At 43.9% G+C, this 24,878-nt stretch overlaps 1 protein-coding gene across 2 annotated transcripts in view; it reads left to right on the top strand.

The window, feature by feature from the left end:
* FNDC3B (fibronectin type III domain containing 3B) overlaps nucleotides 1-24,878 on the top strand; it is a 145,169-nt gene that overhangs the window by 12,716 nt on the left and 107,575 nt on the right. Inside the window, exons 2-3 of one of the 2 annotated variants that reach the window (XM_065748462.1) lie at nucleotides 10,372-10,510; nucleotides 15,195-15,270. In XM_065748462.1, the coding sequence (XP_065604534.1) occupies nucleotides 10,400-10,510; nucleotides 15,195-15,270 (187 nt within the window). In that variant the 5' untranslated portion in view covers nucleotides 10,372-10,399. Of the gene's footprint in view, nucleotides 1-10,239; nucleotides 10,511-15,194; nucleotides 15,271-24,878 lie in introns of those variants that run through there. The other variant, XM_065748463.1, reaches the window with a different exon arrangement.

Here is a 24,878-nt window from a genome sequence, read left to right as displayed (position 1 = left end):
ACAAAGCTTTACAGCTGTTAAACACAATGCGGGTTTATTGTTTACCACCATTTTTCCCTTTGTTGTTTTTGTTTCTAATCGCAAGTGTTTCCATTTTTCCTTTAGGTTAAGTAAAACAAAAATAAATGTGGATGTATGTCAGTTAGGGACATACATTGAGCACCTGGGTAAAACTTACAGAAAAAAGCTAGTGTCGCCAAGAGGCATTAACAAAATGCCCCTGCTGCTGTCATCCTTGTAATAAAAGGAGAAGAGGACTTGGTAGGTATGTGGAGTTCTTTCTGGAGCATGCAGCTGGACTTTATTTTTGGAAGTAGGATTACGCCGTCTGTCAGAACTTCTTATCCCATTTTCTGTCCGCCCTCAGCACCCAAGAAAAGGCTTCCAAAACCAACACGGAACGTACCATGCTGAGATTGCATTTTTTAAGGCTGCAACGTGTTAAAACAGAAATCCAAATTGATGAGAACATCTTCGTAGTGGTGTGCAGATGATTTGGAATCCTTGGTATGTGCCAGTGGCAAGAGCCGAATTCCCCGGGCGCGCACTGCTTTGAAGTGAGCGCTGCGGAGGGCTTTGCTGTGCAGGCAGGCCTGGCTCAGGGGCTGGAGGCACATGGCGAGGCTGCACGGTTTTGTAACAGGTTAGGTCCAGGATAATGAGAGTGAGACGTTGAGATTATTCTTGTGTGTCCCTTATCACTTGGCTTTCTAGCAAAAACTAGAAAAAAAAGACTAGAACAAAAACTCCTCTTTCTTTAGTAATCCTGTGCATTCTTATTGCTGAGCATAATTAAAGCCCTCTAACAGTGTTGAAATACTATACATTAGCTATCAGCTCAGTTGTATGGGGAGTGGTGGCTTGGTGTTTGTACTAATTGGAGCCCACCTGTTAGTTGTTTCGGTGCTGCTGACAGTCTTCTAAATGCTGAGGTGTGGATTGAGCAGTGAATTTTCTTGCTTCTGTTATGCATTTTTATCTTCTCACTGCTGATATGGGTATTTTATGTTTTTTATGGTTATTATGGCTTACTAAACATTTTCTTTGTGGTCTGGACCTTGTTCGGCCACATCAAACTAAACATAACACGGTCTCAAGTGAAGACTTCATCCATTGTTCTAATGGGGAGCTCTCTTGCTTCATTTCTACCTCAGCCATTTCCAGGTGGGTAAACAACTTGATGACAAGTGCAGATCTCTGCGGGAGATCAGATCTGATCACTGGCCCTTCATGTTAGACAGCATGCTTTTCCCATGGTGGCTCTTCCTGCGGGTGGGTTCCCATCCTGCCAGCTTGTCTGCTCCTTCTGCCCTTCTCCCATCTGTACCACTCTGCTGTTGGATGCCACCAGGTTTCTGTACTTTCCATCACTTTCCTGATAATCTTTAGGAAATCTTACTCCTTTTACAGCCTAACGCTAGATCAGCATTCATGCTATAAACAGAAAGCAGTTGGTGGTTGTGCTCACACTTTCTTTGTTTATTATTAGCCAAGTACTTTCTTGGTACCTGATAAATACAAGGTTGAACTTGCTGTCAGAAAAAAAAGGAAATTGCTACTAACAAGATGACTTCTCTTAATTTAGTCTGTTTAAGAAGTGTTCAAAATTAGCCTTCTTCACTGATTCAAGGCATTCTTAACAATAACCGTGTTATAGTCTGCCCAATTCAGATGAGAATGAATCTCATTCATTATTTTTGATCAATTACTCTTCTGAGACTTCCGTGACTTAATGTATATGGATGAGAGAGAAGAAAATGAGAGCATTCATGTTTCCTTCAGCTACAGGAATTCCATTTTAAAGACAAAAGCTGTAGCAGGTTGACCTTCTCATTTAAATGGTAATAAATCTTGTTCTGCTCCTCCTTGAGCAGGGAGGTCACTGAGAGCAAAGCAACTCAGAATGGCGCTGAATTTCAGACAGCAAACTTCTGACTGTTTAGAATTGTACTGGACAATAAACTTCTCTTGCTGTAGCGCTGTAGCATAAGTGACTACAGTCACTTATGTTTGGCATGCTCTGAGCACCTGCTTGATGAAGTAAGGCATCTATGGGATGGGGAGGAAGCCTGCCCAGCAGCCTGTGATTTGGATTTCAGGACCTGATAGAGCAATGCCTAGGGACACAAAACAAGGTAAGAGGAAAGATCCCATGTTCAGAGTTTCATCTGAGGTGCTGGGAAAACATTAATCAGAATTCATTAAGGGTGAGGAAATTTCCTTAGTGAGCATAAGCAGGGGGATGAGCTGCTGATCACCTGTTGGGCAGCAGAGGGTTTCCCTGCAATGCTCTCCACTGCTTACAGCATCCTGTTTGTTGGGATTCGGTGGGTGAACTCTTATTCATACCTTCTCACCCCTCCAAAGCCTCTTCTTTTTTTAAGATAAGGTCATTTTCTCCAGTCTCATATTCCAACTAAGCTGAAGTCCACTTCTTGAGATTCAGGTCTCCTTACAGGTTGAACTACTAAGGTAATATTTTTGAAAGTATCTGTTTTTTCCTAATGCATCCTTCAGAAAGCCAAAGTGCTGTGGACAGATAAACGTGAGCCACCAAAAAAGTTTGTGTGGTTTTTTGAACTTAATTTCAGTATTGACTCTAGCTTCTTGTACCTCCAGAGTTTGGAGTGCAGCTGTGAAAATGAATTTCCTCAAGTTAGTGAGTGAAAATGAAATGGGAGTTGCGTGTTGCACGAAGCTTAAGTTAGTTTGCTTTCTGCTTCTCACCCATTGAATTTTTTTGCTTGAATAGAATTGTGTAATGTGAAGGATGCAGAGGCAAAGCTTATTTTCAGTGGTTGAATCGATGTTGCTGGAGCTGAGTGTGGGTACATTATTAGGGAAACACAAAAGCACAACCGTTCCCTTTGTGATTAAATAATAAGCTTGCATTCAATTATTACAGTTTCATTGTGGAGTAATTTACCTTCACTCATCTTAGTTTCTGGTTCTTATTATTGCCTTGTACATCTGTCTTCAGGCACTCCCCAAAGGACTTTGTGTGGCTATCTTTGAGGCCCCTTATTTATTCTGTATCTTTACAGTATGACATTCTCCAAAGCTGTGTGACTCCTCCCAGTGCATAAGGCTGTGTCTCTGGTGAGCAGCAGCCTTTCCTCCATGTCTCTGTAGATGTGAAAGATTAGTTTTTAATGGGGACCTGCAGGTTAATGCTGTCACACCCTAAGTGGATAGCTTGTGAAGACCTAGCTGGCTGTGGTTACGTCTTCCAAGTTTTTAGAAAGCAGCAGGAAACTCACTGGGTACCCATCTGCAGACCTGCTGTAAAAGCGTCCACATTCTTTCTGTTTCATTTCCTCCCTTTCCTTCCCTGAATATTTTCCTACCTTTCAGCCCAAGCTCAAGCAAGCTGTTGTAATGTTTTCCTTGTTTTGGAGCTGATAGCAGTAAGGTCACAATTGCAAGTAGGGTTTTGAGCAAAGCTCCAGAAACTGTACAGGCTGCATGCAGATTCACTCCTTCGGGGTTATTTCCAAGGAGTCTGGCCAGCGATGTGCTGTGTGCTGGAAGATGGGCTCTTCTTGTTTCAGGGCTGTCCTCTCATTACAACTCTGGTCCCATTTCAGGCAGGTAACAGGGATCGAGGGTTTTCCCATTTGAAGCACGTCACAGAGAACTTGAGCTGCAGCGCTTGGCTCACTGGAATGAGAGCTGCTGTGCCCTGCTGGCACTTGGAGCTGTGAGCTGTGTTGCCTTAATCAATTCTCTTGATTTAAAAGCTGCTTTGGTCTGCAGCTCTGCTGTTGATATTCTATGAAACTGGAGGGCGGTGAAACCAAGCTGGACATCATCTCTCTTTCTGACACTGTAGGGTGGTAGGCTTTGGGTGCTGGGCTTCGTGTGCAGTCAGGGGGTGTTCAGCCCCGCCAGCATGCTGCTGTGGGCATTCCCCTGGCCGTGCTGCAGGGCTGTCTGTGGCAGCAGCCCTGGGTGGGAGCTGCACGCCGCCGGGTTTCCCACCGGAGCACAATGAGTGACTTTGTCAGCACGGCGTCAGCCCGGAGTCAGGTTAGCAGAGATCGGCTAAAACAAAAGCGTTTGCAGTGCATAAAGGTGTGCTGGAACCTTGCTGTAAATGCAGTTTGGTATGCTTGCTTTTCAAAGTGCTGCAGATTGATATGATAGATAATATTTTTTTTTCTTCTTCTTCGTGGTTTAATTAGTAGTTTAGTAGGGAGAAGAAAAACACAAAAAACACCATTGATTTCAGTTGATTCTTCCCTGAACAGGATTTCTGGAAGAGATAACCAAGGTCTTTGTGATACTATTCCTTGGGCTTTATTTGGAGATAGTGAAGTTGAAGGGGGGGGGTGTTTATCACCAACCCACCATGCTTATCGTGCTGGGGCTGTGATTAATATTTTTGTTATTAAATATAGGAAAGCTAACAGGTGAGGCACACTCCTTATCTGCCTCACACCTTTGCATAAGAACCATGCATAGGGGTTGGTGTGTTCCTGGGCATGTGCACAGCTTCAGGACCCTGACCCTGTGGAGCTGAGCACTCAGGGGTACCACTAATAAGCACACCTAAAGACATAACTGTGTCCTACGAAGGACAGCAAAGCTGTGAAGGAGCACAGCTCCTACAGGGAGCAGCTGAGGGAATGGGGTGGTTCGTTCTGAAGGAGAGACCTTATGGATCTGTATAGCTCCCTAAGAGGAGGCTGTGGCAAGGTGGGGGTCAGCCTCTGCTTCCAGGTAACAGCAACAGGACAAGAAGTGAGGCCTCAAGTTGCTCCTGGAGTTGTTCAGGTTGGATATTAGGAAACATTTCTTCTGATAAAGAGCAGTGGTGTGCTAGCACAGCTGCCCAGGGAGTGGTGGAGTCACCTGGAGGTGTTCAGAGCTGTAGGCATGTGGCACTGAGAGATGTGGGCATGGGGGTATGGGCTGTGGTTGGGGATTTTAGAGGTCTTTTCAATGTTAATGGTTCTGTGAAGTCTGTGGGATTGAGACACCAGTTGTAGACAAGTGTAGGTGAGGGCTGGAGGATATTGTTTGTCCTCAACCTGGATTGACTTGGTATGCGCTTCAAACAGTGTTTAAGCATACTCAGTGGGTTTTGTGACGTTGTGAATTTCATTTACAAATGGCTTTTGGTGGAAAAATGAGGCCATGTAGAGTTCAGGGAACCCAAAAAGGGTTATCAGCAGATAGTGGGTGTTTTGGCAGATGGGAGCGCTGGCTGACTTGTTCAAATTTGTAAATTCTTAATATTGCAATTAGGGAAGTCACAGGGAGAGGGGTAACCGCAAACTGTTGGTGTGCTTACGAGTTCCAATCAGCTGTGATTGCAGAGGGAGATGAGGAAAGAAATGTGTGAAGCTTTTGAAGAAGGAAAGCAGCACACGTAACAGATGGGACTAGCTGTTACCTTTTAGCTTGGAGAGAAGGCACAGAGAAATGTGAACCGTGAGAGTGTGTTGCATGCAAGTATTCTTATTTGTAGTTTACTGCTGAGTCAGCAGCACAAGCTGCAGCCATCACGTTTTTGAGTTGTAGAACTGAGTCAGGGCAGGAGGCTGGTTTGCTTTAACAGTACTACTTGCAGAAGTGAGAATGCTGTGAAGTCATTGGATCCGTTTGTTTTCTTGTGGCTGCTGTTCAGATGTAGCTAAAACAAGAATGGCATCTGTGGACATGTCTTTCATTTTGTGCTTTTTTCATTGGCCCTCAGTGCCGTTGTCTGGCTGTGAGTGTCTCTGGGGCATGCTGGCCTCCTGCCCCATGCAGCTTTCCTTTGGGAAACTTTCATGAGATTCCCCCCTGGAAGACCAGGGAAAGCTGGTTTGCCTTTGGTCAAAGATGGCTTTATGCAACAGCTTGCTTGATTCTGGTATTTCATCAGAGCTATTATCAGTTGATTAGTTGTACTCACCTGCTGAAATAAGATGCTCCTGCATAATGCTTTCTGACCTCATCTCATTCCTGATGCTCACCTTTCAGCTGCCTTTGAAGTTTTGATGCCAGCCTGATCTCTGGGTCCTCTGTTCTTGTTGTAATTTTATTACAGGCTGGCTGGCCATGCCTTGTCTTGCTATTAATTATGACAAATCAGAACAAGCACATATGTTCCACGTGGAAAACAGAATGGCAGAAACAACCCTGTGTACCGTACCTTCTTCGGGCTTCTGGACTGCAGGCAGGCTGGGGGTGTTAGAGCCATCTTCATGGGCTGGTGCTTAACATTTAGGGCCATTGGGTTATTCCAGTTCACACCATGGTTGAGCAGGGATCCCTTTCTGTTTGGCTGTTCCTAAATTACAAATGGACCTGCTGAGAATGTGGCTGATGGGATTGCAACACGGCTCTTCCTAAAATATCAGAGCTCCAGATCTTGAGAAATGTAATGTCAGGTGACAGGCTGGAAGGACTGCAGGCTAGTGTAAAACTCATCATAGCAGAGCTATCTAGATAGCTGCTTTAGTGATCTCACCCTACTACAGGGAATGACTCCATCAATTTCATCTCCTACAGAATTGAATGCTTCTGGTAACTCTAGTCTTCAAAGGTGGGATGCATCACGGGCATGAAATTGTCATTGCCTCAAAAACAAGCCAGAGGGGAAAACCCACTGAGGAATTACAGTTTGAAGCAGTTGCTTTTGCTTCCCAGCCCTGGAGATGGGCGGTAGCTACGTGGTGTCTGGCAGCTGCTCTCAGCCTCTCACACCCCAGCCAGCTCTGGGGCTGGCCTTCTCACTAACCTTTTTTCTCTGCCATTATAGATTAAAAAAAAAAAAAAAAAAAGGTATTTCTCCAAAACTGTAACAAATAAACCTGTCTGTTTGGACGCTTTCAAATTAATCTGCCGTACTAGCAATTAAACACGGAAAGAATGCTTTTAGATTTAAATGGTTCTTCAGACAGATGTGATTTAACAAAGCTAATGAACACCCATCAGACAAGACAAATTCCAGACTGTTTGTGCCTTGACCAACCATCTGTGCACATACCTCCAGGTACTGCTCATGTCTCAAGAGGCTTTTCTGTGTGAACAATTAGAGCTCTTTTCTGAACTGGAGTGGCAAGCCGTGGCAGGAGTCTCTTGGAGGCAGCTATGCTCACCGCAGCACTGCCCTGCTTTTCCATGGAAATACAGTGGTGCTGTGGATGCTTTAACGAAGCTTATGTTTCCACATGAGCAGCATGAAGTGCAGGAAGGGAAAACCGGGCAATGTGGAAGCTCTGTTATCTCTTGCACGTGAGCCCCAGCACTAACAGTGGTGCAAACTGGGAGCGTTCCCTTTGGGAGCCTTCCCAGTGGGGCAGGTACTTGCTTTGAGTTCTTAGTGTCTGAATGTGTCCTCATATAAACGAGTTGGTGTGTGTGTGTATGTGTTCTGTGTAGATGGGTGCATTCATGCAGGTTTTTTCTGGTTGCCTCTCCTCTTGTGGATGCAGTTCAAAGTCTCTTTGGAAGGAGCACCGTTTTCTTCAACTGTGCGGTGCTGTGGTTTGACATACCGGGCTTGGGTAGGATTCCTCAGTTCCACAAACAAACTTCTGGCAAATAGCACTTGGTTCCCTAAATGCCTCTTTTTACAGAAGGTAACGGCTGCAAACGTGAAAGGATTTTCTTATTCTGTGTTTCGCTTCCCTTATGTGGGATTCCTTCTGGAATTATTTGAGCCTTCCCTTTATGGAGCTGTTGGATATCTTAGCAGGGTGATGTGGAATTCCTTGTTTCAGCTGTGGCAAAACCATGTGAAGCAGCTCCTGCCTGCTTGTACCCATGCTACGGCTGGACCACAGTTGGAATTGTCACATCGCTTGGGCTGATAAGAGAGGAAAGCGTTCCTTTTGAAGACATATACTTGTTTCACATTGTGTCAACAGTATCACCACATGTATGCCTTTGTACTCTTCTGGGCTGTATGTCCCATCCCAATGGGCCGGAGCTGCCCCATGTAAGCCCTGCACTAAAAGGAGGATGTCCTTGGCTTGTATCCCCATTAATCAATTAATTACATGGGAGAAACCCTCTAGGAATGGTTAGCAGTGGTTATCTTTGCGTGGTTCAAACTGCTGCTGGAATTTCAGGCTCTTTCTGACAGAACGTGTTGGGTCACACTAGTTCACCATACATGGAAGTTGGTTTTAGATGGTTACACTTTGTTCTTCTGTGTTTTTTCCATTTTTTTTTTTCTGTTGCCATGTGTAACTAATTCTTACATTAGTAATTCACATATTGAATTAATTTAACGGAACAGAGTCATCTTGGTGATCAGTAGTGTTGGAAAATCAGGTCTGTAGCAGTAACTTGCGAGGATCAGAAGGACTGGAGCTTGGATTGGGGACAGAGCCCTGAAGCTGGGTGGCTGTCCCAGCTCCTGCTGCGGGATGGGCTGACATCCATGTTCCTGGAGGGAGCAGACAGGGAATGGCCGCCTCTGCCCCAGCGCTGCCGTTTCTGAGCTCAGCCCCAGCCAAACCTGGGGAATGTAGACGCACAGGAAATGTCTTTTTTAAATTTAAATATAGTCAGCTTTCTAGACAAAACCCCAAATTTGAGTTAGTACCTGAAAGGGGAAAAAAAAAATAAGAAAGCTGTGGCTTAGTATTTGGCAGTTCGTATTTTAACTAAGGAAGAGTTCTCATATCCTGAAATCTGAACTGGCGCTGGGAGCCCTTGCCTGCTGTTTTCTTCCCCTGATGTTCTTGAATTTATTTAGGGGCGGGGGGGACAGGGGTATGAGAAAATGTGCCTTCTGACTTCACTATATGAAGGAAATTGTGTTATCTGAGGGAGCAGGAGCTCCGGTTTTTAGGAGGGGTGTAAATGCGTGGCAAATAAATCTGTTTTCAGGCAAACATATGAGAGGAAAAGCTAAAAAGCATGTGAAGCAGCTTCCAGGATGCTTGGCTTTGGTGTGAAGTCTGCCAGTCCTGCAGTAGACATCCTACCCCAGTCTAATTCAGCTCTGCCTGCAGTACCTCTCAGTGAGATGCTGCTAGAAAGAAGCCTGTGGCCAGCTGGATGCTGCAGCCAGCACTGCCACTGGTGGAGCTGTGCCAGACCCAACAGATGAAGGAAGCTCTCTTTATTTCTTTTTCTGTTTTCTTTCTTTTCCCCTCTAAAACGAGGCAAGTGCAGACATGGCTATAGTGACAAACCATTAATAAAGCTAAAGGAATGCAGCCGTAAGACTTTAAATAATGACATATAGCAAATAAATGTCAACATATTGGTTGTGCCTGGAATGGAGATATTACTAGGAAAATATGCAGCTTGAAGCTAGTCTGTGGTTTGTTGGTTTTTTGTTGGTTTTTTTTTCCCTTAAGAAAATAAAATAGCATGACTCTTGAAGTCCTGAGGCTTTCAGGCTGGGATAGGTGGATGTGTCATGTATTGGGGGGTGGGAATTATTTCCCATGGTTTCAAAATAGTTTGTGTGAAGCTTGCATTCTTTGAAAATCATCTTACTTATTCATAATGTGAATAAGTATATGCACACAACTCTGTAGATGTGTAATGCGTATAGCAAGAGCAGTCAGCGGTACAAGTAATAATAGATTGAATCAGCCTCTGAAACAGTTTTTTCTTATGCTCTCACTGGTGCTTTGTGTTATCCTTCTGCAGTGCTTTTCCTAGTCCCATCCAGCTAAGAAACGATTCAGAAACTCATGTGTTTTTATTTGCCATCTAAAACCAAGCAACAAAGCCACCCAAGCCCACCCAATGAACCGACCCCACGCAGGGCACTGCCACGCTTCCTTCTCCATCCATCATGAGAACCCTAAATCTACAACCTCAACTTCTATGCTTGAATCTTTCTCAGAATTAAAACCTGTGATTTTTGAGGTAATGAAAGCCAAAATATTAGGGGATAAACTGCAAGTATTGGAAAATGTGAGGATGGGAAATGTGCCAAACATTGTGTTTGTACCTGGAGCTTGCTGTGAATGTGGAATTGCTGGGAGGACTCAGGGATTCTTTGGTGTGAGAGACTGAGGAAACTGTGGGTCCCTGAGGTTCGTTAGCATGGTTCTTGTGCAGAAGTCTGGAGAAATTATGGGATTAGGTCATCTTAGTCATCAAAGAGTTGGTTTATTACCCAGTGTGATGGCGCTGCTAATGCCGAATTTGGACTTGTTTTTGCAAAGCCATCTCCCCATGGTTCTGGTGATGATGTGTGATAACGCGTTGATGAGCTTCTTACTTGGATCATGGTGAAGTGAAAGTCTGCTCTGTGTTATAGGTGGCAGTTCACACCGTTACAGCATCCTAGAAGGAAAATCACAGTGTTTGACTTTGAGCCATGGGTATTACAAAAGAATTTACTGGCAAAATCTATGGAAGCGTGAGAGGGTTTTTCAGAGTCTCTAATAGATGCTTCTCTTGCAGGAAGCCCGTTGAGGAAAATTCTCCATGAATGTACGTCACAATGATGATGACCGACCAAATCCCGCTGGAGCTGCCCCCGCTGCTGAACGGGGAGGTAGCCATGATGCCTCACATTGTGAATGGCGACGGATCGCAGCAGGTCAGTGAGCTTCGTGGAAAGTGACTGCTTTAAATAAACTGTTTCCAGAGCTCTGAGGGATTTTGAACATGGGGAAGAAAGGCGTTGGCTTCTCCGTGTACCGGGGAGAGCAGGTTATTGCCCAGAAGGCAGAAATCCACCCTTATCCTGGGAAGACTTCTGAAAGCCACGCGCTGAATGTATCATGCATTTCACTGTGGTGGTTTGCACCATGGATTTAAGTAATGGGTCAGAAATAACGGAGGTAAATTTGCTTTGCAGAGAGTCAGTCTTGTGCTTTGTTTATTCTATTGTCCAGACATCTTAAAGATACTTGAGATGAGCTTTTATAAGCTTGAAGAGCTTGGGTAGCTAGATTGTGAAAAGGAGTTTCAAAGGAGAAATGGAGACTAGTGTTCTATGATGTCTGCTATTCCTTGCTTGCCGAAGTGTAATAACTGCATATATTGCCCTGTGCTTCATTATAAACCTTAGTGGCAGAATTGAATTTTGAGTGGATTTCTGATGTTTATAGTTGCTTTTGTATTTTTTCTGGGATATATTCTCTAATGAGCTTGATCAGAGGTAGGCAGAATGATACAAAGACCATTGTCTTTGTCATCGTATGGCCTCCAGGTTCAAGGTGAACGTTGACAGCTTTGCAGGTCTGTTGTCCTGCGTTAACCTTGGTAGAACCCAAGTAATTTGATTCTCTCCTTATTTGAGACATGTTGTCAAAATGCTTTAACCAGGACAAAATAAACTCTTCTTCGTGAATCAGTCTAAGACTTCATTCTGTGGCTTCTCGTTCCCTTGATTATTTGTTACTCCCTCCAAGTTGTATTTTGAGCTACGCCAACCATGAAGGAAGAATGACTTCTGCTTTTCTTGTAAGCTTCTAAGTCTGTTTGCTTCTCTGGATTCTCAGAACAGCACCTGCTTTTCATTGCTGTGTTGTTTTTAGAAGTTTATGCTGCAACCTGAAGGAGAAAAGAAAGAATGCTTGTAATGGCTCTATTTACCCATTATTGGTCCATTATTGATGTGCTAAAGTGAGGGAATGGTCTTACTGGTATTGGAGAGCATAATTGTTCCTTAAAAATACCCCCTTTCTTCCTTACTGGAAACCATTTACTGGGAAGGAGTGTCCAGTGGGTCCTTTTGCATTACTGAAAGAACAAAGGGAGAATTCTGAGGAGGGGTTGAGGTGGGGTTCCAAGTCAAACAGAATTTCCCCATCAGTGGTGGTGATTCAGCAGCCTTGCTTGGCAGATGCCTCTGTTGCCTGTAAGCTAGCTTGTCATCTAATGTTTCCAGCAGGAAGAACTGCTGACTCACTGCAGTTAGAATCACTGTGATGTACAAATACAACTCAGCAGAATGCTTCTGAGTAGTGTTGTTCTTCTGCATACACGTTTGTTGGATCATATTTGTAGATCTTAAATGAAGAAAGACTCCTCTCCTTCTCTTTTTGTATGTTTTCAGCTGGAATACAAATTTTCTTCAGGATTTTTTTGCCCCTGATCTGGATGTGCCTTCATATTCTGATTGTGCTGCCAGCTGCTTTTTTTTTTATTATTTTCGTCCTATTCCTGAAGCTCTAGTTGATGTTTGCACCTTTTAGAAAGGTAGTTCTAAAACTGTATGAAATTAAAATAAAAGCTTTGCTTCATCTTCACATTCGTGCAACAAGTGGACTAATTAGTGGCTATTAACATGATTTTAAATGATACATGATCACTGAAATAGACTTATCTCAATTACTTGTGAGGTGGGAACAGATTTATTCCATGTAAGAATGGCTTCCTTAATAAAGATACTTTGCATTACCCCGTAAATAGATGCAGGCTTTACAAAGATGTGCTTGCAGTCCCCGGTAGAAGTTGGTGGTAGGAAGGGATCGGATTCTGGCTGGTGACTGGGACTGCACGCAGAGCTGTGCTCCGGAGTGCTGAGCCTGAGACAGAAGATTTTCCTCAAAAGATCAGTTCCTAAATGCTAAGAGAAGAGCAGACTGAAGCTGTTAATACCCTTAGCTGTTACCAGCAGTCAGATGGAGAGGGCTGCAGAAGGGGATCCTGCTGTAATGTAAGGCAACTGTATGGGAACATCTCAAATGTTTTTGTCTTCTGGGAATAAGTACTGCAGATCTGTACAGGGCAGAGCTGAGGGTGGCTCTGCCTGGCAGTAATCTCCCTCCTCTGTACTACCCAAAATGGCATTGATATCACCCACTTTTTTTCTTTTCTTCCTCTTCTAAGTTTCCCACACTTTAATGCAGTCAGCCGTAGTGGAAATGAATGCTTTCATGTCCCTTCCAGAGCTGCTGCTTACTCTGTTTCTGTTTCTAATCCACTTGTCGCTGCTGTGGGGGTTCTGGGATTTACAATCCATCTTCTACTGCAGGCATTTCAGCAGCTTCCTGTAGGTGCTGAGCTGTGTGCTGCAAGGAGTTGGGAGTGTGAAGTCACGGGGCAGCGGCTGTGCCTGTTGTACAGAATAGAACACCCTGGTTTTGGGGCAGGTTCATTTTCATCTGGTACAGTCTCTGCTGTAGCACAGTGAGCTTTTTGCTGGCACCTGCTTGAGAAGGTGCTTGTGCCAAGCCCTGGTGCCACTGGCTTTCACTGCCTGAGAAGGCACTGCACTTAGTGCTCGTGTGTGCCTGCTCTTGCCTTTTAGGGTCATAAACGTGGAATAAAGGAGATTAGACTATGTCCACATGAGGAATGAGGCTGTCTGTCCTGCACCTTGCAGGAATGTGTCAGCTGTCACCTGGCTGGGCTTGTGCTGCTGAGCTGACACAGTGAACTTTGGAACAAAATTTGGGGTTACTGCTTCATTTTGTTCTCAGAAGTCTGTTGTACTGGGAAGACATAAGTGCTTTTAAGCACCCTGTTACTGTCGGGCTGCATATGACAGACTAATGTCTTGGAGACCATCTGAATCAGATATGCGTTTTTTGCGTATATATTTTCTTTTTGTAGATAGAAAATGTTGTTAATGAATTTAGAAGAGCATTTGGAGTGATCTCTCATCTTCTCTGACGCCACCTGACCTCTTGATTTCTCAATGCTTTATTGGTTTCTTCTCCTGCATTCTTTGGGTTTGCGTTGGTAAGATCCTGTTTGCAGATTGGCTCTGCTTGCTGCTGCCTCTCTGTGTGAAGCGTGGAGAAAAACAGGTGCAAGGAGGAGCATTTTGGTGCCCTGTACACTTGTGAGTCACTGCTTTCTCATGAAGATGTAGCATCTTACCTGATTATTTTGTGCTGAAGGGACCTTATAGCCCACCCAGCCCCAGCCTCTGCCATGGGTGGGACACAACACCGGGCTGCCCAGAGCCCACCACCTCCAGGGATGGGGCACCCACAGCTCTCAGGGCAGCAGTGCCAGGGCACTAACTTTCTTGATGGTTTAGTAAGAAAATTCTCCTGAGAACAGGTTGCGTTCTGCGTTCCTCTGAAGTATCCACAGCTGGGCCTTGCTGATGCTGAACGAGGTGCCAAGTTCCTATGCTTGCATACTAATTCAATTAACTGTTTTCCACACAGCTCTGAAAAGTGTCATCGCTTAAAGGTCGATGGTTTGGAGGTTGGGGTGGGATGTCTCTGGGCCACCTATTTGTGCTGAGCCATTTGTTGTGCTGGGCTGCTGAACTGGGCCCTCTCTCAGCATTCTCTGAGGAGCTGTTGTTGCAGACAAAATAATGGCCTTCCTATGTCAGTCCTCCAATTTCCAGCTTGTGCTTTAAAAATGTCACTGCAGTAATGGGTTTCTGTAGGATTACTGTAATTCAAAAGGTCACATAGGCAGTAATTACCCTATGCATTTAGGTTAAGGATTTCAGAAACAGAACGTTAATTCTAGTTCTGTCATCCCAGATTGGATGATTGAAGTCTGCACGCAGGTGTCCTAGAATATGAATCTGAGATGTAAATTTTGAGAGGTATCCCAACAAGATGTAGATCTGCATGCTTTTTCAAAGTATGCCAAGATTAATTCAGGTATTAATAACTTTCTAGCAATGCATAATTAACAGGACTGTGTTGAAAATGTTTGAATAACTGTTTCATAGGCAAGAGGATGGGATAAATGATGTTTGCTTTCAGAGAAGCTCTTCATTAAAGAAATGAGTCTATATGGTTTAAATGGTAAACCTTCAGACCACCCACATTCTGACTTCAGACGCCTGGAAGTTAATAAAGACAAGTGCAGCTTGCGCAGGACTTTGCTCAGTATGTGTTCAGTGGGGAGCCCTTGTTTTGTGCACAGCTGTTGAGTTGTGTCTGTCTGTGGATTTTGCCTAATTAAAATCTTTTATTCCAATGGGCTTGTAACGATGGTATGGCTGGATCCTTCATCCTGGAGTCTAATCTGAAGTGGTCTAAAGGTTAGCATCCTTTGCTGTCAGCATTTAGCCATGTTAAACGGTCTGTCTGGAGTTGGCAGGAGCCGGAAGCCCTAATTCTCACCTGCACACAGCTGAGTTAAATCTTTATTTCAGTTCATGAAGTTTAGGCGAGGAGGCAAGTTTTAAACCTCTTCTTGTTCCTGGACCCTTCTGGTACCCTGGGTGTGGGATTGTGACCTGTTCTCCTCCTACACCACATATGGATTCTGCAGCACTGAGAGCATGACTGTTGGGTTGAAGAAACGTCATGTTCAAATGCTATAGTGAAACAAATGTGGTTTTCTTTTCGCAGGTCTTTTTGGTTCAAGTGAATCCAGGTGAAACCTTTACAATAAGGGCTGAGGATGGAACCCTGCAGTGCATTCAAGGTAAGAGGGAACTGGAACATGCAGTTGAGCGTTTGACTGTGTTACAAAAAAGTTATGCTCAAAATTTAATGCTCTAAGCTCTGTGAAGATGCGGTATGCAATTCTGAAAATACAGTGAAATGCTTATGAGCAAGAAGTTACAGATGTGGCTACCATATCTGTTGGAGGACTTCAGGGTTTCAGAAATCAGTCATGAATTTTCTTTTAGTCATTTATCAGCGTTTGCAATTTATGTTTCTGTATAACCAAGTAGTAAATACAAATGAGAGTTAATGACTTGTATTTATAGTTGGTAATGATTAAATGAATACATAAGAGGGAAAAACTGTTTTCGTGTGGGCATCAGGAGTGACAGAAGATGAATAGAGATGCACAGATGTGGCGGAGTGCTTGGAGAATTCACGTTGGTTTTGAGCAGAATTTTTGATTGTTTCTTTATAACCAGAGCTGGCTCATTATGCTGTACCAAATAAAGGCATGTGAGCAGTCTTCTGATTGCTCCTTTACTTCTCTCTAAAATTGTGTAAGTATGATAAATGCGGCTTCTCTTTTTATTTTATTTAATGAGAGGGACCACACAAAATCTTTTAATGCGTCTGATGGGAGAAGTGATGAAAGACCCTTCAGGTTGTGCATTAAGTACTATGAGAAGAGGTTCCTACCTAGTAGCAAAGCCAGCTTGGAAGAGAGGCAGATAATTCCCTAGGTAAAACTCTGTCTGCAGTAAATACAGGAAGGTTAAATCAAAGTCTAAAGAGAACAAGCTTTGTTGTACTGTTTTCAATGATATTTTGTGAGCTTACGACAGTGCTTTTTGAGAAGCGAGGTAGGTGGTGTTGCTTTTCCCATCCTTCCCAGCTCGTGTGTCATTAAGCTGCAATTTCTATGTGCTACTAGTCATCCAAAAACTCTTCCTTAAGAAGTAATAATAGGGAAAATTTAATAGTCGATCAATGATCATTTTCTAGCTAGTAAATAAGTGTGTATTTCCAACTGTGGTGGTCCTGGTGGTGTCCTTTGTGTGTGCTCCAGCCCTACACAGCACATTCCTGTGTCTCACAGCATCTTGTGGTATGTGGGAACATTGGGAAGGAATGCCTCAGCATGCCCCTGCAGCAGCACGCAGTGGCAGTCTGTCTGAAGGCTGACATCGTTCCTCCAAGGCTTAGATGAATGCTGAATTCTGGCAGACTGGGGATGCAATCCTACTAATGTCACCACTACGCAGAGCCCTGTTTCTAGAGTTCCCCAGATGTAAAATTGTCAAAATGAATAGGTGGTGACATTACTTTTTCATTTGTTTAGTTTTCTAAGTATTTGTTTTTGAAACGAAAAACACCATCAGCATCAGCAGGAGAAGTTTTTCAGGATAAGATTACCCAGGAGAACAGGACGTGTATATCCATGAGCTGTTCGGATGTACCTAAGATCTGGGTGTGTTTGTTGCTTGAAATTTCATCCCTGTGGAAATAGAAATTAATAGTTTTTAGCGACAGACGTCACAAAACTCTTCTGAACACCATCCATGGTTATTCAGTCTTGATGAGCAATAATAGCAGCAATTTAGAATTACTTATTGAGATTTATAGCCAGCGTGCTGTGTGGTGAGAAGTTGGTCCACATGGCAATTAACAGAGTAATAAAGCTGGCTGCTTCTTTTTGAAATGAATGCTTTTATATTGGCTAGTATATTATTTCTTCCATTAGAAATAAATTATGACAGTATTTGTTTATAATTGTTTTTCACATTCTAAGTGTTATTCAGACAACATGGTTAAATGAGTAAAACTTGAAACCCCTTTATTCTGTGTTCTCTGCATTGTAACACGCTTGTGCAGACGGGGTTTGTTTGGTACTCATCAGCAGTCTGATAAAATGCACTTTTATCTGTGGTGTGAGATCATCTCCTTATTGGTAGAGCTGTTGTACTGAGTGCAGGCTGACGCGCGTTCTTGGATATGCTGCTTAAGTTCTGAACATTCTGATATTCTTCTCAGGCTTAAGTTGCAACTTGTGTACGACTGTGAAATATTTCTTCTGCTAAACTATGTGCTTCCAACTTGGAGCTTCATCTGATTATATAATACAGTCATATAAAACAACCTCCTGAAGGACTGCACCTCTGAAGTGCTGTAAATCTGGCATCGGTCTGTATGTGTTATCAAACTTTCCATGTGTTACAGTGTCGTTTCCTGTTCTGCTTTCCCTGTGTGTGAGCTGGGATGCCTAATTTACATCTATCCCCTGCGTGTAGTTTGTGTCCCTCCTGGGAGTATTCAGCAGTCACCAGCAGCAGGGGCGGGAGTTCGGGCAGATGGAAATGTGAAGAGGGACTCATTCCTCAAGAGGAGGCATTTAAAAAAAGAATAAATCTGGTCTTTCAGAGAAGTGCTTTTGAGGATTGGGTGCTGTCAGGTTTCCTTTTCCCCAGACTGGTCTGTCAGTATCTCTCCAGGAAAAATCTGTTCCTGCTGTCCTTTACTTGGAGCAAAATGCCATTGTCCTGCAGTTTATCACGACTCAAACTCTTGCTGACCCAGGGGAACAGGAGAACAATGGGAAGGTTACCATGTGGAGCAGTCCCATCAACTTCCAGTCTGTGTGAGTGAGGAGCAGGGAGCTGACAGAGACATGGCAGAGCTCCTGTGAGCATGCTGGTAGCAAGGCAGTAGGGTGCTTCCTCCAGAAGCAGCAGCAGTGGGGCAGTGCGGCCCCTTCATGCTCTCAACATACTGAATTCCTGTTACAGTGTTGCTGAAAACAGAGCATTCCTGAAACTTACCTCCACTTTTTGTTTAGTTCAGCAGCTCTAGATTTGGAATACGGAAGCACAGAGGTGATGTGGGAAGAAACAGTAAATATGTGCCAGGGAAAGGAGGCTGTGCTTCCATCCTGGCACTGCTCAGGCCTGCAGCACGGCCCTACAAGACACAGCATTGAGTGGGTTTCTGATTGGTGGTGTTTTCCAGAATAAGATGTGAATACGCTGTGGTGAGGAGGGGTTATAGCTGTGTTTAAGCATGAATATCCAGTTAAGGCATTAACCTAAGTTGCCTTTGGGTGGTGTGTGTGGAGTGGTTAGGTTCTGAAAAGAAAGCAGGATGATACGCACGCAGAGTTCACTAATATCAATGCTCATTTCCATGGATAATTTCCAAGCGTTTTGCTGAACTTGAAGTGCTCCAGGGCCCTTCTGTGTTCTTATCCTGTGAAACCAGGGACGCGGGAACTAAACTGCAGTGCTGCTTTTTTTGTGGATCCAAAAGTGAGTGACTTGGAGGGAAGGCAAGAAGTATGCTAAAAATCCAGCAGCGGCTTCTCAAATGAAAGGTTTACTGGAATTATTATTCCCTCCATTTGTGTGGGTGGGTTTCTTCAAATAAATGATGAAAAGCAACACTAAAACAAATGCTAAAACAAAAATGTCCTTTTTTTTTTTTTAACAAGTTTTAAATTAGAAGAATTTCTGGTGAAAGTGTGAAGGAATGGATGATACCAACAAGCTTCAGGGGGTGTAGGTTTACACAGGAGGAATGTGTATGTAAATGACATAAGGTCGTTAGTGCCTGGTATAGTCTCAGCAAAGGACAGAAAGAAGTATTTTACTTCTCCCTTCAGTACAAGATTGGAAATGAGGAAGTGACTCAGTTTCTTGGAGGAAAGGAAAAAGTTGAAAATAGATGGGCCACTGTGTAAGCTAAGGATGGGCTGATAACTGGTGTTACTGGGCGGAGCAGAGGAGGGCAGGATGGGAGCAGGGCTGGGAATACCCATGGGAGCTGGGGATAGAGGGCCTGAGCCTGGGGGTGGAAGGAGCCAGAAGAGATGGGACACACAGCAGCCTCAGGCAGCTGGCTGTCTTACATGGGTGAGCTTCATGGGAGCTGTGAGAATCCATCTACCTGTTGGATCAGCTTCTGAAAGCAGCTCTTCGAATTTTGGCCATTGAGTACTTGGTCACCTTGTGTCATTTCCACAGTTTGGTGAAATTCATGTGAAAATCCTCTAAGAGAAGAGGGAGGAAGGAGGTGATAACTTAATCAGAATGGATTTTTTCCTTTTAAGGTTGTAGCACCGATCTTCTTTCATCTTGTAGGTTTTGTTTTTAGCCCACCAGAATAAAGCATAGGAAACGGTGCCAGAAGCCCAAAGTAAACAATAGGATGCTTTGTTTACTGTGAGAATAATCTGGGCATTATCAGATATGAAGTGGCGAAGCTAAGAATAATCAGTGGGATATTTTGGAGACATGTGTGGATTAAATCCAGTAAGGTGCGCCTGCAGTAGATGTGGTGTGTACATTGCCTAGTCCTGTGAAAATCCCTTTGATGGAAGACAGCGAATCAGTAGCTGTTGTGTCTTACAGTTCTGATAAGAGACAGGAGGGAAGAGGAGGGATAAAGAAAAAAAGTAACTTTTTACAAAGCTTTGATTTGGCTTAAACCTTCCCAAATCATACCACAATGAGCAAAAGGCATGGAAGTGCTGCTGGAGCTGGGAATGCTTCTGAAGCTCTCACAGGCTCCTAGCATCTCGCAGGAGCCCTACAGCGACCTGAGGCTCTCAGGGGGAGCCGGCTGCAGGCAGCTGGGATGTGACCTGGCACCAGAGCCGGCCCTGCTGACGTGGCCTCTGCGAGCGGGAGGCCACTGAGGGCTGCAGGATCCAACCCTGCCGGCGTGCAGGCACATCCCGGCAGCGTGTCCCGCCTCGCAGCGGAGCAGCACGTGAGCCAGCAGGGCAGAGGGTCATGGTAGCGAGCTTTCCTTCTTTTGATTTGAGTTCCTAGGAAGCTGTTGTTGGGGAATGTGTTTATCTGCGGTATTAGGTCAGCAGGCTTTAAAGACAAGTGTTAAAATACGCAGCCTGATGGGCTCAAGTGTGACTAGTTCTGTAAATATATTACAAATGTAAATGTCTTCCAATATCTGTGGATTTCTCCATATAATATAGGGAATCTGTGCGTCTGTGTTGGTAGAAACAAATCCAGCTCTGCAGAAATGCTGCATTGTCTGAGTTGGTCCTGCTCACATGTAAATAATCCTTCAGCTGTAGGACCAGTACATTCCAATCAACGGTGTCAGTATGTTAAAATCCAAGATCCACATTCTTCACACAGTCTACTCGGGCTACAGACATTGCAAACACATTACTCAGTGCTTTCAGCCTTTTTAAAGTGCATTAGTGCAGCTACAGCTCTTAAGTTAGTAAAGCAATTATAAGCTGCCTTTTTAATCTGAAGCAGTTATGTTTGTTCGCCAAAAGAGTCAAGAAATGATTCTGTCAACCTCATTAAATTCCGCTGCTACTCCTCACGGACGTTTGCTTTCCTATCCTTTTTATTTGCCCTTTTGATTCTGGTTTGTGTTTTGTATATGCAGTGAAAAATTCTTCCTGGTGCTACGTGATTTGCAGAGATTGCTAAACATTACAATTTACATGAGAAAGCCATTGTGAGCTGTTACAACCAGCAGTCCTTATTTGTATGCTTTGGTTGGAAAAGTCTTACCCTGTTTTGTAATCTGGAGAGGAAATAAATGAAGAGGAAGCAGGGAGCTGAGCACCAACAAGGCTGGTGGGTATGCAGGTGTGCTGGCTTCGCTAAGGTGCCATCTGTCTCAGATGGGAGATCTGGTAAGTCCTTGTGTGTTTGGTGTGACACTCCTCCTAACAGGCTGCAAGGAGAATGCTGCACACTGGAGTCCTGCCTGCTCTTGCCAAAACCTGAAGTAGCTGTTGTGGGAGCTGACATTGACCTCACTTCAACAAGGATTTGTTATCCAAATGCAGGGAGACATTAACCCTCCTTGTTGGTTCTCCCAGCGCAGAAGGCATCACCTCTGTTCCATCATGGTTTTCTCTGGATTCTTCTCACTTCTGAGGACTGACGGTACATATTTGGCAAATGAGTTCTTTAGATACAAGTGTCTGAGGCTGGAAGACCCTTCTGCTTTATAAAACATTGCTTCTCCTGGTGCTAATGGTGCACTTTCTGTATTTTAGAGAATTATTTCTTGCAAGAAAGACGTTTTATATTCTCCACAGAGCAAGTTTGCCAGTTTTATGGCTTTTATTAACTTCATGTGTTCCCTCGTGACCATCCACTATGCCAATTTCAGGCGTTTTCATGGCATTTATAGAATGGCTAAGTTAGCAGTTTTCTTCCACGTTGTCACACTGTTAACCCGTGATAAGAGACGTTAAGCAGTAGGCTTCACATGCAGACTTGCTTTGAGTTTCCCATCTGAGAAATGGAGGGGGAAAGTGAAAGAAACATGGTGGCAGTTTCCATATACATATTTCACCTTGGGAATTCCTCCCTGGTCGTGTTCCCTCCCTGAGGCTGAAGGTGGTGTGTCCCTGCTTGTGGCAGCAAGGCAAGTAATCCATAAATGAATGTGAAGCTAAGGTTGGAGATGTGGCTTGGGGTTGTGGAATGAAGCATGTTGGTACTCAGAAGCTTTTCTGGGCTTTTATCATTGTGGTGATTTTTATTCGTAATTAAAAAAAATCACAGCTCAAGTAGTGATAATTGAATGGCTGTGAAATATCTTGATGGTGAAGAATGTAAAATGGATCTTCAGTTGTACTTATGCCTACCACAAGAAGATAAATCTGTGGAGGTTGTTGGAAGCTATCTGTGATAGAGCTGTTGATCCTGCTGTTGGGTCTCCTCATCACACTGCTGGGTAGGAGAGCGTTTGCTCTTCCAGTCTAACCAGTCCTATTTTTAGATACAAAATGTATTATTGTATCCTCAACAGTTTCTTTGTTTCTTCAGCACCTCTGCTTTCTCGCAGTCACTGGCAGGTCTCAAACTCTGTCTGTGACATCAATTATTTTTGATACAGAAAATATTTTCACTAATACAGGTTTGAAGCATAGATGCCATTAGCAGAAACGAATTGCTGAGTTGAGTTCACAGTGACCAACCAGAAGAGGAAAACAAAGAAAAAAAGCCCCATTCAACCATGCTATCCAGTTTGAAGCTTTGTAACTTGAGGCAGCCTCGAAGGCCGTAGGTCACCATTCAGTGGTGTCATTAATATGTTTACAAAACAAAAATAGAATTTGAATTTATATTTTAAATTTGATGTGCTTTTGATGCATCTAGAGAGCTTCCAGACAAGCTTAGTGCAAGGAACTGTGTAAACTGTCTGCCATTGTCATACTGACCCGTGTCATCTGCCAAGTGATGTAGACATGGAGGAAGGCTATGCTGTAGGTTACTGGTGAAAATTCAACCTATTATTTTTAGAAACATGCCTGTGTTTTGAAGCTCCTTACCTCTGCTAGGGTTCAGTCTCTTCAGGTGCCAGCTTGGCTGGGTCGCTAGGGGTGACCTTGTTGTAACAGGCTGGATGTTGTTTTATCTTGGCAGAAGATACTATCTCATAATAACATTTTTTGAACATTTCTTGCCGAATTGTTGTAAGTGTTGGAGCTGTGCCTGGAGAGGGGACTGAACACAATGCCAGTCATTCTCAATTGTGTGTGCCAGAGGCTTTGAGTTCTGTGAAAAGCCGATGGTGAGTGGGGCAGTAGTGGGGAACAAGTGAAGTCTGAAGTCCAGTTCCCACTCCAGATGAGCAAAGCCTTAGAGCAAGCTCCATCATGTTGCTGACATATAAATGTTTCTGCACATAGAGGTAGATTCATGTATTCATTGAATGGATTGGGTTGGAGAGGACCTTAAAGTCTACCTAGTCCCAGTCCCCTATGGCTGCCCCCCACCAGCTCGGGCTGCCCAGGGCCCATCCATGGCCCTGGGTCCCTGCAGGGATGGGGCACCCACAGCTATGGGCAGGAGTGCCAGGGCCTCACCACCCTCTGAGTAAAGAATTTCCTCTTAACAGCTAACCTAAATCTCCCCTCTTTTCATTTAAAGCCGTTCCCACTTGTCCTGTTGCTATCAGACCGTGTAAAGAGTCTGTCTCCCTCCTGTTTATAAGCTCTCTTTAGATTCTACTCTTAGCTTGCTGAAAAGGACAAAATTGGAGGAAGGCATCCAGGAAAGAGCAAGATCTGACAACGGGCAGCTCCTTTCACAAAAGTGACATGGGACATTCCATGACCAAGTATGGAACAGAAGCTAATGTTGAATTTACAAAAAGTAATGTAAAAATATGTGTATAGATATATGATTTATATTTAATACATATGTAAACTATGGACAATGCCTTATTACACAGCTGATGTGCATCTCCCCACATGAGCTGTGAGTTGCTTATGGTCTGATCTGTCCCCTGGAAGCTGCTCTCCTGCCTGGGTGACGAGGCGAAGCAGCGAGCAGCAGAGCTTGCAGGATGCTCACCAAGGGCTCATTGGGTTACCCAACAAGTTAGGAGGGATTTGCCTCTCTTGAGGGGGGACTCTGATATTTCGAATGTTTAACAGTCATCTGCAAAATGGAGCGAACATAATTGCTGGCTAATTGTTTGAAGGAACTGTGAAATACAATTATAAAGAGTTAAGCTGAAACCAATTGTGTTTATGAAATCTAGCATAAGAAATACTATATTAATCCTGCCTCAATACTAGGAAGCACAATTAGTATAATTAAGACTATCATATTGTAATTTTCTTGGCAACGGGTGCCTTGGCCGCTGCTTTTCTATTTTAATGCTCTGGAGCAGACAGCTTCCTGTCAGGTGGTGCCTACCACTGCTGCCAGGGCAATTAGAAAATTACTTTGTTTACTCCTGTCCTTGGAAATAGGAGATGCAATAGTTGTTGACTGGAAAAAGTGTTATGAATTGTGCGTTTTGGCTGTTCTACTGTAGCCCTTGGGGTAATTTTGCAGACTTCTAGACAGCCCTGTGTGAGTCGTGCTTGGCAATCCTGTTTCTGCAGGGAGCTCAGGTTTTGTGATGTTTTCCCCTCAACTCTGGGTGCTGAACCCTGTCCCTCCACCTCCTTGCTAAGGACAGCAAAGGTTTGGGAATTGACTGGTGCTTTGAGAGCCTGCAGGTTGCTACCAAGCTCTTCTCTGAACGAGCTCCTCAGGTTATACGTTTGCCTTCCTGGGCCTGCCAGACTTGTCATTGACTTTCTCCCTGCTGACGTGTGGTGCCTTGCAGCATGCAGGAACCTCTGTGCTCCATCCCGTGCTGCAGTCCCATCAGAACACAGCACTTAGCGAGACGTGCAGAGCAGGAGTAATTGGATTCTTGTTAGCGTTACATGCCATATCATGAGAAGTAGATAAAAATAGCTTCTATGCAATTATACAAGTAAACTTAAGCATGTTAAGATCTTAAATTAGTAACGTATCTCCACAGCAGTAGATAAGACCTTAAGAAAAGCAGCTCTGGACTGGTACTTGGAAATGAGCTTTGTGTTGGATACGTGCTGCTGGTGAGATGTGGGTGTGCTCTGCAGTGTTCCCAGGTCAGGAAGCAATAAGCATGGAAGGTTATTGTTAGTGCTTCAGTTTGTGTGTCACTGTTGTGAATGTGTTCAATTAAGGAGTAATTAGCATAATGCCTACTTTGATCTCTTCTTAATGGCTTAATTGCGTCTCTGAGTTAAATAAACACTGTGCTTATTTTACAAATTTTCCCTTGGGAGATTGTCACAAGGAAGTGTATGTGCATGTATTTATTTCT

This window comes from Cyrtonyx montezumae, unplaced genomic scaffold (genome assembly GCF_038088225.1).
Source record: "Cyrtonyx montezumae isolate F1298 unplaced genomic scaffold, pur_monq_1.0 scaffold_5, whole genome shotgun sequence".
NCBI classification, from domain to species: Eukaryota; Metazoa; Chordata; class Aves; order Galliformes; family Odontophoridae; genus Cyrtonyx; species Cyrtonyx montezumae.
This window is presented reverse-complemented; position numbering and strand designations above follow the sequence as displayed.